General features: G+C 46.8%; 1 protein-coding gene across 5 annotated transcripts in view; it reads right to left on the reverse strand.

The window, feature by feature from the left end:
• Positions 1 to 12,587, reverse strand: part of KANK3 (KN motif and ankyrin repeat domains 3) — a 34,910-nt gene that overhangs the window by 1,621 nt on the left and 20,702 nt on the right. For all 5 annotated transcript variants that reach the window (XM_080988791.1, XM_080988788.1, XM_080988787.1 and 2 more), the window contains 6 exons: positions 12,215 to 12,484; positions 9,621 to 9,711; positions 8,253 to 8,472; positions 5,721 to 5,863; positions 3,211 to 3,411; positions 552 to 651 (listed from right to left, as the gene is read on the reverse strand). In XM_080988791.1, the coding sequence (XP_080844917.1) occupies positions 552 to 651; positions 3,211 to 3,411; positions 5,721 to 5,863; positions 8,253 to 8,472; positions 9,621 to 9,711; positions 12,215 to 12,484 (1,025 nt within the window). The remainder of the gene's footprint in view (positions 1 to 551; positions 652 to 3,210; positions 3,412 to 5,720; positions 5,864 to 8,252; positions 8,473 to 9,620; positions 9,712 to 12,214; positions 12,485 to 12,587) is intronic.

The raw sequence follows: 12,587 nt of genomic DNA on the forward strand, positions 1-12,587 counted from the left end.
AAAGGGGGGGGGACGCACAGCAGTTACTGAAACAGTAATTAAAGGTAAAGGATCCCTGACCGTTAGGTCCAGTCGTGGCCAACTCTGGGGTTGCGGCGCTCATCTCGCTTTACTGGCCTAGGGAGCCGGCGTACAGCTTCCGGGTCATGTGGCCAGTAGGACTAAGCCGCTCCTGGAGAACCAGAGCAGCGCACGGAAGCGCTGTTTACCTTCCCACTGGAGTGGTACCTATTTATCTACTTGCACTTTGACGTGCTTTCGAACTGCTAGGTGGGCAGGAGCAGGGACCGAGCAACGGGAGCTCACCCCGTCGCGGGGATTCGAACTGTCGACCTTCTGATCGGCAAGCCCTAGGCTCTGTGGTTTAACCCACAGCGCCACCTGCGTCCCTTGAAACAATAATTATTACTTACTAATTTACTTACTTACATGCCGCCCATCTGACTGGGTTGCAGTCAAAAATCACAAACTTTAAATTGTAAAACAGAAAATTTAATAAAATTATGAAGTTGGCGGGGGGGGGGAGGAGAGAGAGAACAGGGCTGACTCACTAGGTGAGCAGGCTGCTGACTGGGCGAGACGGGTAGATATCAACGCCGCTATGTCACGATGACCAGCTTCTAGAGCGATGGAAACAGCGTTGTTGCCTTCCTACAGACAGGAGGGGAGGCAAAACACATAAAACAAGGCTGGAAGATGCCCTGTTTAGCTACACAGAAACAGAACCACCTACAGGGCGAAATGTGGCAGGTCTATTCTCCCCGCAACTGCCACGTGAGATGGCCGCCTCAGAGATAGGAAGCAGCAGAACCTCATTGCTTCAGGTTTAGGGGTTGCCCGGCTCCACCAGGAATCCCCAGCCCCTGAACTGGGCCAGCTGGTCATGATGGGAACAACTCTTTAAGAAACGGGTGCCTGAGTTTTCCTCTTCCCTCCTTGTTCCTTTCCCCTTGTGTGCTGCGTGTGGGGTTTTTTTCTGAGGCGTCATTTTTTTGTTGTTGCACATAAGCCGCTTTGGGCAGCATTTTGGGAGGCACAAATGCTCCAAGCGTTTTTGCTAGGGATTTTAGGACGAGCCCTGCCAAGAAAAATGAAGAATTTATTTATGTATGCAACAACAGCGGCAAGAGTCTTGTTAGCACAAGGATGGAAGAATGAGGAAACCCCAGCGAAAGAACAATGGCAAGAAAAACCGATGAGTTATGCGGAGTTGGCAAAGTTGACATATAAATTACATGAGAAGGGGCAATCGTGACTTCAAGGAAGAATGGGAACTTTTTACAAACTATCTTAAAAAAACAACAAAATGATTTGGACTCCTTGGCAGGTTTTGAATAAACATCCACAAATTTATTAGTAGAATATATGACAGATAAGGCACTGATATGTACAATTTTTAACATGCAGAGAATAATATATGCAAACAAATCAGAGAGGGGAGCTGAGGGAAGTCCTTAGGGGGTGAGGGGGATGTAACTGGTTATTTTTTTTTATAATTTGTTTTGTTAAAATGGTTTAATAAAAAATATATTCATAAAAATAAAGAGCCAAAGTGAATACCAATGATGTGATTGTATATTATTAAATGGAAAACTAATAAAAAATATTTTTAAAAAGAATATATTGAAAGGGACCATGAGGACTAGGAGCTTGAAGTGGGGGGAACCCGAAGCTCCCTGTGCAGAGCAACCCAGCCGCTTACTGAAATATACCCGGAGTCGAGAGTGGATTTCATGCTCTTTATTCAGCTCATAGTGGTGAGGAGGAATGGAAGTTCCCCCAGAATGTCTGCTTTATATATGTTATTTACACAATGGGCCCCACGTGATTGGCTAATTCCAGGATTCTCCTGTAGGCCAATCAGGTTGCGGATTCACTTCCACCTGGAGCTGGATTGGGTGGCTCCTGTGGACCAATCAGACTGCTGCATTCTGAATCCTATTGTTCTAGGGCCAATCAGACTGCTGCATTCTGGGTCCTTTTGTTCTAGGACCAATCAGGCTGCTGCATTCTGGATCCTATTGTTCTAGGACCAATCAGATTGCTGCATTCTGGGTCCTTTTGTTCTAGGACCAATCAGACTGCTGCATTCTGGGTCCTAATGTTCTAGGACCAATCAGGCGGCTGCATTCTGGATCCTATTGTTCTAGGACCAATCAGGCTGCTGCAGTCTGGATCCTATTGTTCTAGGACCAATCAGGCTGCTGCATTCTGAATCCTATTGTTCTAGGGCCAATCAGACTGCTGCATTCTGGGTCCTTTTGTTCTAGGACCAATCAGACTGCTGCATTCTGGATCCTATTGTTCTAGGACCAATCAGACTGCTGCTCCTAGCCGGAATTAAGATTGCTGGAAGAAATATCAACAACCTCAGATATGCAGATGACACAACATTGATGGCAGAAAGTGAAGAGGAATTAAAGAACCTTTTAATGAGGGTGAAAGAGGAGAGCGCAAAATATGGTCTGAAGCTAAAAAAACGAAGATCATGGCCACTGGTCCCATCACCTCCTAGCAAATAGAAGGGGGAGAAATGGAGACAGTGAGAGATTTTACTTTCTTGGGCTCCATGATCACTGCAGATGGTGACAGCAGTCACGAAATTAAAAGACGCCTGCTTCTTGGGAGAAAAGCAATGAAAAACCTAGGCAGCATCTTAAAAAGCAGAGACATCACCTTGCCAACAAAGGTCCGTATAGTTAAAGATATGGTTTTCCCAGTAGTGATGTATGGAAGTGAGAGCTGGACCATAAAGAAGGCTGATCGCCAAAGAATGGATGCTTTTGAATTCTGGTGCTGGAGGAGACTCTTGAGAGTCCCATGAACTGCAAGAAGACCAAACCTCTCCATTGTGAAGGAAATCAGCCCTGAGTGCTCACTGGAAGGACAGATCCTGAAGCTGAGGCTCCAAGACTTTGGCCACCTCAGGAGAAGAGAAGACTCCCTGGAAAAGACCCTGATGTTGGGAAAGAAGGAGGGCGCAAGGAGAAGGGGACGACAGAGGACAAGATGGTTGGACAGTGTTCTCGAGGCTACCAATATGAGTCTGACCAAACTGCGGGAGGCAGTGGAAGACAGGAGGGCCTGGCGTGCTCTGGTCCAGGGGGTCACGAAGAGGCGGACATGACTAAACGACTAAACAACAAAAGTTCTAGGAGCAATCAGACTCCTGCCTTTTGGATCCTATTCAACTCAGTACATAACACTTACATTATCCACGATGGAAGCGTCGCAGTCCGGCTGAGTCAGCAGCAGCCTGACGGTGCCTGCCCGCCCGTGTTCGCAGGCGCACATGAGTGCAGTGGACCCCTCTTCATCTTGAAGGTTGATGTCCGCCCCGCAGGACAGCAGGGCCTCCACCATCTCCTGCCTCCCGTGGCTGACGGCAAGCATCAGGGCCGTCTGGCCAGCCTGGAGCGACACAGACAAAAAAATGTTGAAAAGCACTTTCTTATCGTTCTCAAATCTTCCGTTTCGTTAGCTCATAGAATAGAATCATAGAATCATAGAGTTGGAAGAGACCACAAGGGCCATCGAGTCCAACCCCCTGCCAAGCAGGAAACACCATCAGAGCACTCCTGACATACGGTTGTCAAGCCTCTGCTTAAAGACCTCCAAAGAAGGAGACTCCACCACACTCCTTGGCAGCAAATTCCACTGTCGAACAGCTCTTACTGTCAGGAAGTTCTTCCTAATGTTTAGGTGGAATCTTCTTTCTTGTAGTTTGGATCCATTGCTCCGTGTCCGCTTCTCTGGAGCAGCAGAAAACAACCTTTCTCCCTCCTCTATGTGACATCCTTTTCTATATTTGAACATGGCTATCATATCACCCCTTAACCTCCTCTTCTCCAGGCTAAACATGCCCAGCTCCCTTAGCCGTTCCTCATAAGGCATCGTTTCCAGGCCTTTGACCATTTTGGTTGCCCTCCTCCGGACACGTTCCAGTTTGTCAGTGTCCTTCTGGAACTGTGGTGCCCAGAACTGGACACAGTACTCCAGGTGAAGTCTGACCAGAGCAGAATACAGTGGCACTATTACTTCCCTTGATCTAGATGCTATACTCCTATTGATGCAGCCCAGAATTGCATTGGCTTTTTTAGCTGCCGCGTCACACTGTTGGCTCATGTCAAGTTTGTGGTCAACCAAGACTCCTAGATCCTTTTCACATGTACTGCTCTCAAGCCAGGTGTTACCCATCTTGTATTTGTGCCTCTCCTTTTTTTTGCCCAAGTGCAATACTTTACATTTCTCCCTGTTAAAATTCATCTTGTTTGTTTTGGCCCAGTTCTCTAATCTGTCAAGGTCGTTTTGAAGTGTGATCCTATCCTCTGGGGTGTTAGCCACCCCTCCCAGTTTGGTGTCATCTGCAAATTTGATCAGGATGCCCTTGAATCCATCATCCAAGTCGTTGATAAAGATGTTGAATAAGACCGGGCCCAAGACAGAACCCTGTGGCACCCCACTAGGTCAAACGTAGGATTTTCCCAATGAGCAGCACAGGGTGTCCAGTGAGATTCCTCCGATCTTGTTTAATTTTATTCTCAACCCCAAAAGCACTTTCTTATTCTAGTAATAATTATTCACAGTATAAATACCGTATTTTTCGCTCCATAAGACGCACCTAGTTTTTAGAGGAGGAAAACAAGAAAAAAAATATTCTGAACAAAACAGTGGATGTAAGATTTTTGTGGTTCATGCTGTGGCCACAGACATGATATGTGGTTTGATGGTGAGTTTGGGGTAGCCCAATGCAAAAATCCTGAGGATCCACGTGGATCCAGGCTTTGTAACAACGTTTTTGCGCCATTGCGGCCCCATGAAACAGTGGATGCGTGGTTTTTTTTGGTGCAGGCTGTAGCCATGGGCATGCTATGTGATCTGATGGTGAATTTGGGGTGACCCAATGCAAAAATCCTGAGGATCCATGGGCTTTTACCTCCCCGCTCCCAGGCAGCCTCCTTTATCGCTAGCCTCCCTTATCTCCCTCCTGATCGCTTGCCGATCAGCTGCTCAGCGGCTTTGTTTCAACACCCACTTCCCTCTTTCTAAAAAAAAAAAAAAAAAGCATGATCTGCTTTTCGCCCCTAGGCAATTTGGCTCCAGGGACCACACATTTGCTCCATAGATGCACAGACATTTCCCCTTATTTTTTAGGAAGGAAAAAGGTGCATCTTATGGAGCGAAAAATACGGTAATTGCCACTGACATTTTGGCCTTTTTCCTTTCATCTTTTTCTTTTCTTTTTCCAATTTCCAATTTTGTTTTGACAAAGTAATAATCACAAATAGATAAGAATAAAAATGCGCACCCTACCCTCGAGACCGTTCCACTGTAACTATCCAGCCTCCCAAAATTTCAACACCTCTGGCGATGGTTTGACCCCTTTCTAACAGTACAAATTTTACAAACACCTTCCATATCTCTTCCAAATCATTTCTCCTGCGTATTCCCCATCTTAACCTTAATGGAACATGGTGATTTAGCACTAATAGCTATATTGTACGCCTCTTTATACCATTCTTCCAATTTATATTCTGCTTGCCCCTTCCTAGCTACAATATGATGATAATAATACAATGCAATAATGATGATCATGTGCAGTATTCCAGTGTGCCTCTGAGCATGCGCCGACTGCCTAGGCTTCTCAGTTTCCTGCTGTCCAATAGCAGAGGGGCTGGTCGCTGCTCCCCACCCCCCTCCCTGAAAAACCCCATACATACCTGGCTAGCTTTCGCATTGACATTCCCCATGCTGAAAAGTCTCCGGACAACGGCCATTTCCTCTTCCTGCTCTACAGTTGCTAGGGCAGTTAACATCAGAGCTGTGTAGCCAGCTTTGTTCTGGTAGTTAACATTACAGATCCCTGGGGAGACGAGGAGAAAAAATGCAAGAAACTGATGCAAGTGCTCTACTCATGGCTGTCTAAGTCCGGCTCGGGGACGGTCCGGGCATCAGAGATGCATTTTAAATAAAAGCACACTTTCTATTCATGTAAAAACACCAGGCAGGCCCCACAAATAACCCAGAGATGCGTTTTAAATAAAAAGACACATTTTGCTCATGTAAAAACATGCTGATTCCCGGACCGTCCGCGGGCCAGATTTAGAAGGGGATTAGGCCGCATTCGGCCCCTGGGCCTCAGGTTGCCTACCCCTAGGTAAAGGTAAAGGGACCCCTGACCATTAGGTCCAGTCGTGACCGACTCTAGAGTTGCGGCGCTCATCTTGCTTTATTGGCCGAGGGAGCCGGCGTACAGCTTCCGGGTCATGTGGCCAGCATGACGAAGCCGCTTCTGGCGAACCAGAGCAGCACACGGAAACGCCGTTTACCTTCCCGCTGGAGCGGTACCAATTTATCTACTTGCACTGGTGTGCTTTTGAACTGCTAGGTTGGCAGGAGCAGGGACTGAGCAACGGGAGCTCACCCCGTCACGGGGATTCGAACCGCCGACCTTCGGATCAGCAAGTCCTAGGCTCAGTGGTTTAACCCACAGCACCACCCCTACCCCTGGTTTAGACTAAATGTGATCCACCTGGAGAAGGAACTGGCAATCCACTCCAGTATTTTGCCAAGAAAACTCCATGGACATAAAAAAGGAGAAGCTTTGAGAAGAAAGTGAGAGTTTCCAAGGCATGCTCTGGTTCATGGGGTCACGGAGAGTCGAGCATGACTAAGGTGACTAAACAACAACCCTAGTAAACTTTCACACCCATTACTTGGGTTGGAGAATGGTGTTACAGAATTTGGAGATGTGCAAATTCCAGAGTTATGCCTGTATTCCAGTTTGTGCATTGATTTGAGAAGTGTGAAGGCAAAGGCCTTTGGGAACATGATATATAATGCAATTAAGAAAATTTTCAAAATGACTTTCCCCCCAAGAGGTCAGAATGCTTCGTGCTGGGGACACTAAACAGCGAAATCGACGGCATTTATGTATGTGACTACAGCAGCAGGGATTCTCTATGCTCAGAAATGGGAGGAGGAGAGAACTCACCCTAAAAGGAAGAACAGTTGGTGAAAATCTTGGAATATGCAGAGATTCTAGTGTATATAAAAAGTTATTTCCTATAAATGTGAAGACCCCAGCGGGGTTTGAAGTGTAAGAAAGCGGCAGAATAAATTAAGAAACACATTAAGGTAAAAAGGTAAAGGGACCCCTGACCATTAGGTCCAGTTGCGGCCGACTCTGGGGTTGCGGCGCTCATCTCGCTTTATTGGCCGAGGGAGCCAGTGTACAGCTTCTGGGTCATGTGGCCAGCAGGACTAAGCCGCTTCTGGCAAACCAGAGCAGCGCATGGAAACGCGTTTACCTTCCCGCCGGAGCGGTACCTATTTATCTACTTGCACTTGACGTGCTTTTGAACTGCTAGGTTGGCAGGAGCAGGGACCGAGCAACGGGAGCTCACCCCGTCACGGAGATTCGAACCGCCGACCTTCTGATTGGCAAGTCCTAGGCTCTGTGGCTTAACCCACAGCGTCCCAAGAAACACATTAGAGAGGATGAAATTAGATAAGATTGGATTGTTTTTATTTCTTTTTTTTTATTACTAGGATTGTTTTATAAAATTGATGAATGTTAGAAAAATGTTGGAACGAAATTACTTGGCGTTAGCAAAAATGTTTAAAGAATTATGTAAGAATATTATGGTTATGAGAAGTTGGTAAAAATAAGATTTAAGTTTTAAGGTTCTTTATAAGATAAGATGAAAATAGATTAAGGTAATATAATGACAGAATATTATGAAATATGGAAAGGATTTGCTGTGACAATTAACAACTAGGATACAAAAAAAGGGAGGAGGAGGAGGTCAAAGAAAGAAGGTAATGAAAGTTGAGGATTCGAGAATGATGGATTTGTTTTTGTGTGTTTGTGGTGTATTTTTGTTTTTTGAATTTGTATTGTTTGATGTGGTTTGTTTTTTCTTTTTCTTTTTCTGCTTTGTTCTCCTTTGTAACTCTAAAAAATTTTCAATAAATATCATTTAAAAAAAAAGAAATTAGATAAGATGGAGCGATTGCATGTAATTTGAATTGTGAACATCGATGCTGCGTGAGTGGGAAGTCACACTCGTTTTGTTGAATAACAAATGCAACTTTTATAGAGAAACTCTCTCTCTCTAGATATATATAATTACAAAAATGAGGTATGAATTAGACTAATTCTCCTTTAAATGCAAACGGAACAGGATTTCTCCTCCATTCCTGGCTGCAGGAGGACTACGTTGGCGACCCCTGACCTTAGGGCCACTCACCTGTGTCCAGCAAAAGCTGGACGATGTCGAAGTTGGAATGCGAGACGCTGTAGTGAAGAGCGGTGTTGCCATTGCCGTCGGAGAGGTTGACGACATGCGTCAGTAACGCGGGTGAGATTTCGGCAAACGCCATCAGGTGCTGGGACACCTCTCCGGCCAGAGAGGCCTTTTGGCTGGACAGCCGGAACCATTCCTGGAGGAGGAGGCCGGAGCTGGAAAGCTGGAAGCCAAAACAGAGGAGCGGTTTCGATCCCTTTCCCCCCCCAAAATCCTCGCTGCAACCCTGCGAGGTAGACTAGGCCCAGTAAGACTTGCATTTGAGCACGGATCTGGACCCCCACCTTGGCTGGACACTTGTGTGGGGTTCTGGGAGTGCGCACTGCTATAAGTGGCCCCGATCCTTGAAAAATACAAGTGGAAAAGGCCCCCCTTCCAATAACAGTATTATTATTATTATTATTATTACCCTGACCATCTGGATGGGTTTCCCCAGCCACATAACCCTTTGGAGCAGGTTTTAGGGGTGCATTTTTTGGGGAAGCGGGGTGCTTTGATGCAGAAGAAAGAGTGATCCGGTCCTCATTCCACAGTCAGCTGACAGGCGCTATTGGATATAACCCAGAATTTAATTGTTGCTCTTTAAAACTAAGTATGGGACGCAGGTGGCGCTGTGGGTTAAACCACAGAGCTTGGGACTTGCCGATCAGAAGGTCAGCGGTTCGAATCCCCGCGATGGGGTGAGCTCCCGTTGCTCGGTCCCTGCTCCTGCCAACCTAGCAGTTCGAAAGCACGTCAAAGTGCAAGTAGATAAATAGGTACCACTCCAGTGGGAAGTAAATGGCGTTTTCGTGCGCTGCTCTGGTTTGCCAGAAGCGGCTTAGTCATGCTGGCCACATGACCCGGAAGCTGTACGCTGGCTCCCTCGGCCAATAAAGCGAGATGAGCGCAGAAACCCCAGAGTCATCCACGACTGGACCTAATGGTCAGTGGTCCCTTTACCTTTAAAACTAATTAAAATGACAATAAACAAATCATTCCACCTTTCCTCTAAGGTGCGAAAGGTGACATACCTAGCTTGTCCGCTCTCCATTTTATCCTCGCAACGACCCTGTGAGATAGGTGGAAAGATGCAGCTAATGGCTCCCAAGGGGTTACCCAGTGAGCTTAATGGCGGAGTGAGGATTCGAACTCGGCTCTAGCCCCCACACTCTGACTACTACACCACACTAGCTTATGGAAGCCTTACGAAGCTCTGTTCACCACCTTCGGAGGGCGATTGTGTTATTTAATGCAAATAATAATAATAATAATAATAATAATATGTTAATGTCGATGCTCACTCCGAGTGGTCAATCGGCCCCAACTCACCACCTCTTTGCTCTTCGGAGCGGCGCCATCTCTGGCCAGGTGGCTCCTCACCAGGAGACAAGCGTCCCTCAGCCGGGAACTCAGCTCAAACCTGTCAAAGGAAACAGCTTTTGAGCTTCCATTGAGTTGGAAGGGACCCCCAGGGGTCATCCAGCCCAACCCCCTGCAATGAAGGAATCTCAGCTGAAGCATCCGTGACAGATGGTCATCCATCATATGCTTTGAAAACCTCCAAGGAAGGAGAGTCCACCACCTTCTGAGGGAGTCTTCTCGCAAAGGTCATGTTTTATAATTCCCTACGCGATCGAAGTAGCTCTCCTATAGGAATTTTTGAAGCATAGGGCTGTCAGGAGCTCAGCCTACACTTGAGTAGGACCCTGGTAGAGACACATGCCCGACTGGCATGTTCTCTCCCTCCTGGTCGATTGTTTGGGAACTTCATAAGCCTTCTTCAGCCCGAACATCACAGCGACCGATGCCAACAGACATCGGCACCCTTAGGGATCCGCAGAGTTTGCCCATCATGCGTAACAGACCTCAGCAACTCAGCATTTTGGCTAATCTACTTTATTTACGGGATGCGGGTGGCGCTGCGGGTTAAACCACAGAGCCTAGGACTTGCCGATCAGAAGGTCAGCGACTCGAATCCCCGCGACGGGGTGAGCTCCCGTTGCTCGGTCCCTGCTCCTGCCAACCTAGCAGTTCGAAAGCATGTCAAAGTGCAAGTAGATAAATAGGTACCGCTCCGGCGGGAAGGTAAACGGCGTTTCCGTGCACTGCTCTGGTTCGCCAGAAGCGGCTTAGTCCTGCTGGCCACATGACCCGGAAGCTGTGCGCCGGCTCCCTCGGCCAATAAAGTGAGATGAGCGCTGCAACCCCAGTGTCAGCCACGACTGGACCTAATGGTCAGGGGTCCCTTTACCTTTACTTTATTTACATATAAACACACACTGGGCACTGCAACATGGCTCCCTCTCTCTCTAGCATCAGACAACAAAAGGACAAAGGACAAGAGTCCCACTTCACGGAACACAGTAACACAAACATCCTGTCTCCGTCACTTCCACTTTGTGGAGTCAAAACATATACCGTCATGTGAAAGACAACAATCCCATGACTGCAATCATGCAGCAGGAATTCTAACAAGGGCATCCCTGGATTAAGGGAGAAGAAATCGTGGACAAGAGCATTCGTTGAAGGATCAGTGCAAAAATTGAAGACCCATCATTGAGAAGATACACACGACCCCCGTCTGCCCCTGATAGCGTGAATGAGAGGGGATTAAAAGAGGCGTGAGGGAAAGAAAAAAAAGAGAATATTCTTGTATGCTACAGCAGCAGCAAGAATATTAATAGCTAGAAATTGGAAAAGTGAAATAGTACCAACAAAAAAAAGGAACGGCAGGATAAATTATTTGAATGTCTCAAATTGGCAAAAATGACGGATGCGATTCGGAGACAGCCTAACCAAAAATTCCAAAAGGAACGGGACATTTACAGAGATTATCTAAAAAAAACCAAAACAGTGTCCCCAAGTCAAAACCTGGATTTGCTTTGATTAATTTTCACAAACCACAACATGGATTGCAAGTATTGTATGTGGAAAACAGGAGAAATGAAGAAAGGATAAAAGGAGCAGTTTAACAAATAGACAAAATAGACCCATGTTGTGGAGGACGGAATTCTGTTAGAGAAGAAAAGGAATTGGAATTAGATGATGATGATGAATTAAAGAATATGGTGACAGAAGTCCGTACGTAAGAATTTATGGATTTATGATTGTATGTATGCTTTTTGTATATATACCGGTATATATTCCCTTTTGGTTGTTGTGGTTGCCATTTTATTATTTTGGTTATTTTATTGTGTGTGTTTCTTCATCAAGTAAGAAAACCAATAAAAAGCAAAAAACAGAAAACAAAAAAAGAGGTGTGAGGGGTTTGCAATTTACATTAAGCTGAGGGGTGGACGGACCTTAAATCAGAAGAGAAAACTCATGCCTCCCCCAGCCCCTTTCTCACTTGTGTGTAGGGAGTTATGATGCTGGTTATATATTTATTTGTGGCCTCGATTTTTCCCTGACAGGAACTCCAAGGCGGCTTACGGTTAAAAACCAGAACAGCTAAAAACGTAGAAAAACATTGACAGAATTAAAACTCGCTCGCTCACTCAGTCTATCTGTTAAAAACATACAGATCAATTACATTAAAAACAGCACACCACCAGCCCTTTCCTTAAAAGCAGCCAGCTCCCAAAAGCTTGTTGGAGAAGAAGGTGCTTCACTTGCTGGCAAAAGAGCAGCAAGGAGGGAGCCGGTCTGGCTTTCCAAGGCAGGAAGTTCCAACGTTGCCTGGGAGGAGCCACCACTGAGAAGGCCATCTCTCGTGTCCCCACCAAGAGGGCCTGTTGGGGTGGAGGGGGCGAGAGCAGAGCCTCCCCAGGAGATCTCAGAGCCCAGGGCAGGTTCTCCTGAAGGAATAAGGTATTTCCGATCACCTTGTGGGGATTCGTGGGACATAACCAGCACTTTTAATTGAGGCCCCGAAACAGATCGGTAGCAAGTGGAGCTGTTGTGTCCTGGATTCTAAGACTTACTTCTCCTTCACTTCTGGGGAAGCTTCTCCCAAGCTGTTTGCATCTTCGGCTTCCTCTAGATCGTGGCTCAGCCTTGCCTCCTCCTGAGCTGCCCCCGAAACGGGAGTATCTGAATCGCTGTCGCTGCTGTCCACACGGGAAGGCAAGTCGTCGTCGTCGTCGGTGGTGCTGGGAGTGTCACTGCCAAAGCCAAGCGGGGAGCCCTTCCTAGGGGACCTCTCCTCTTCCTCTTCCTCCTCTTCCTCCTCCTCACTCGAGGTGCTCTCGTACCTGCCAGGACAGATTGTGGGGGATCAAAACGGGGGTCTTGAGGGATGCAACTTGTAGGCAAGGACACAGCCAGGTACTCCTGACCCCTCCGGACCCCACAATC

This window comes from Podarcis pityusensis (assembly GCF_964106645.2).
Source record: "Podarcis pityusensis genome assembly, chromosome: 18".
Lineage (NCBI taxonomy): Eukaryota > Metazoa > Chordata > Lepidosauria > Squamata > Lacertidae > Podarcis > Podarcis pityusensis.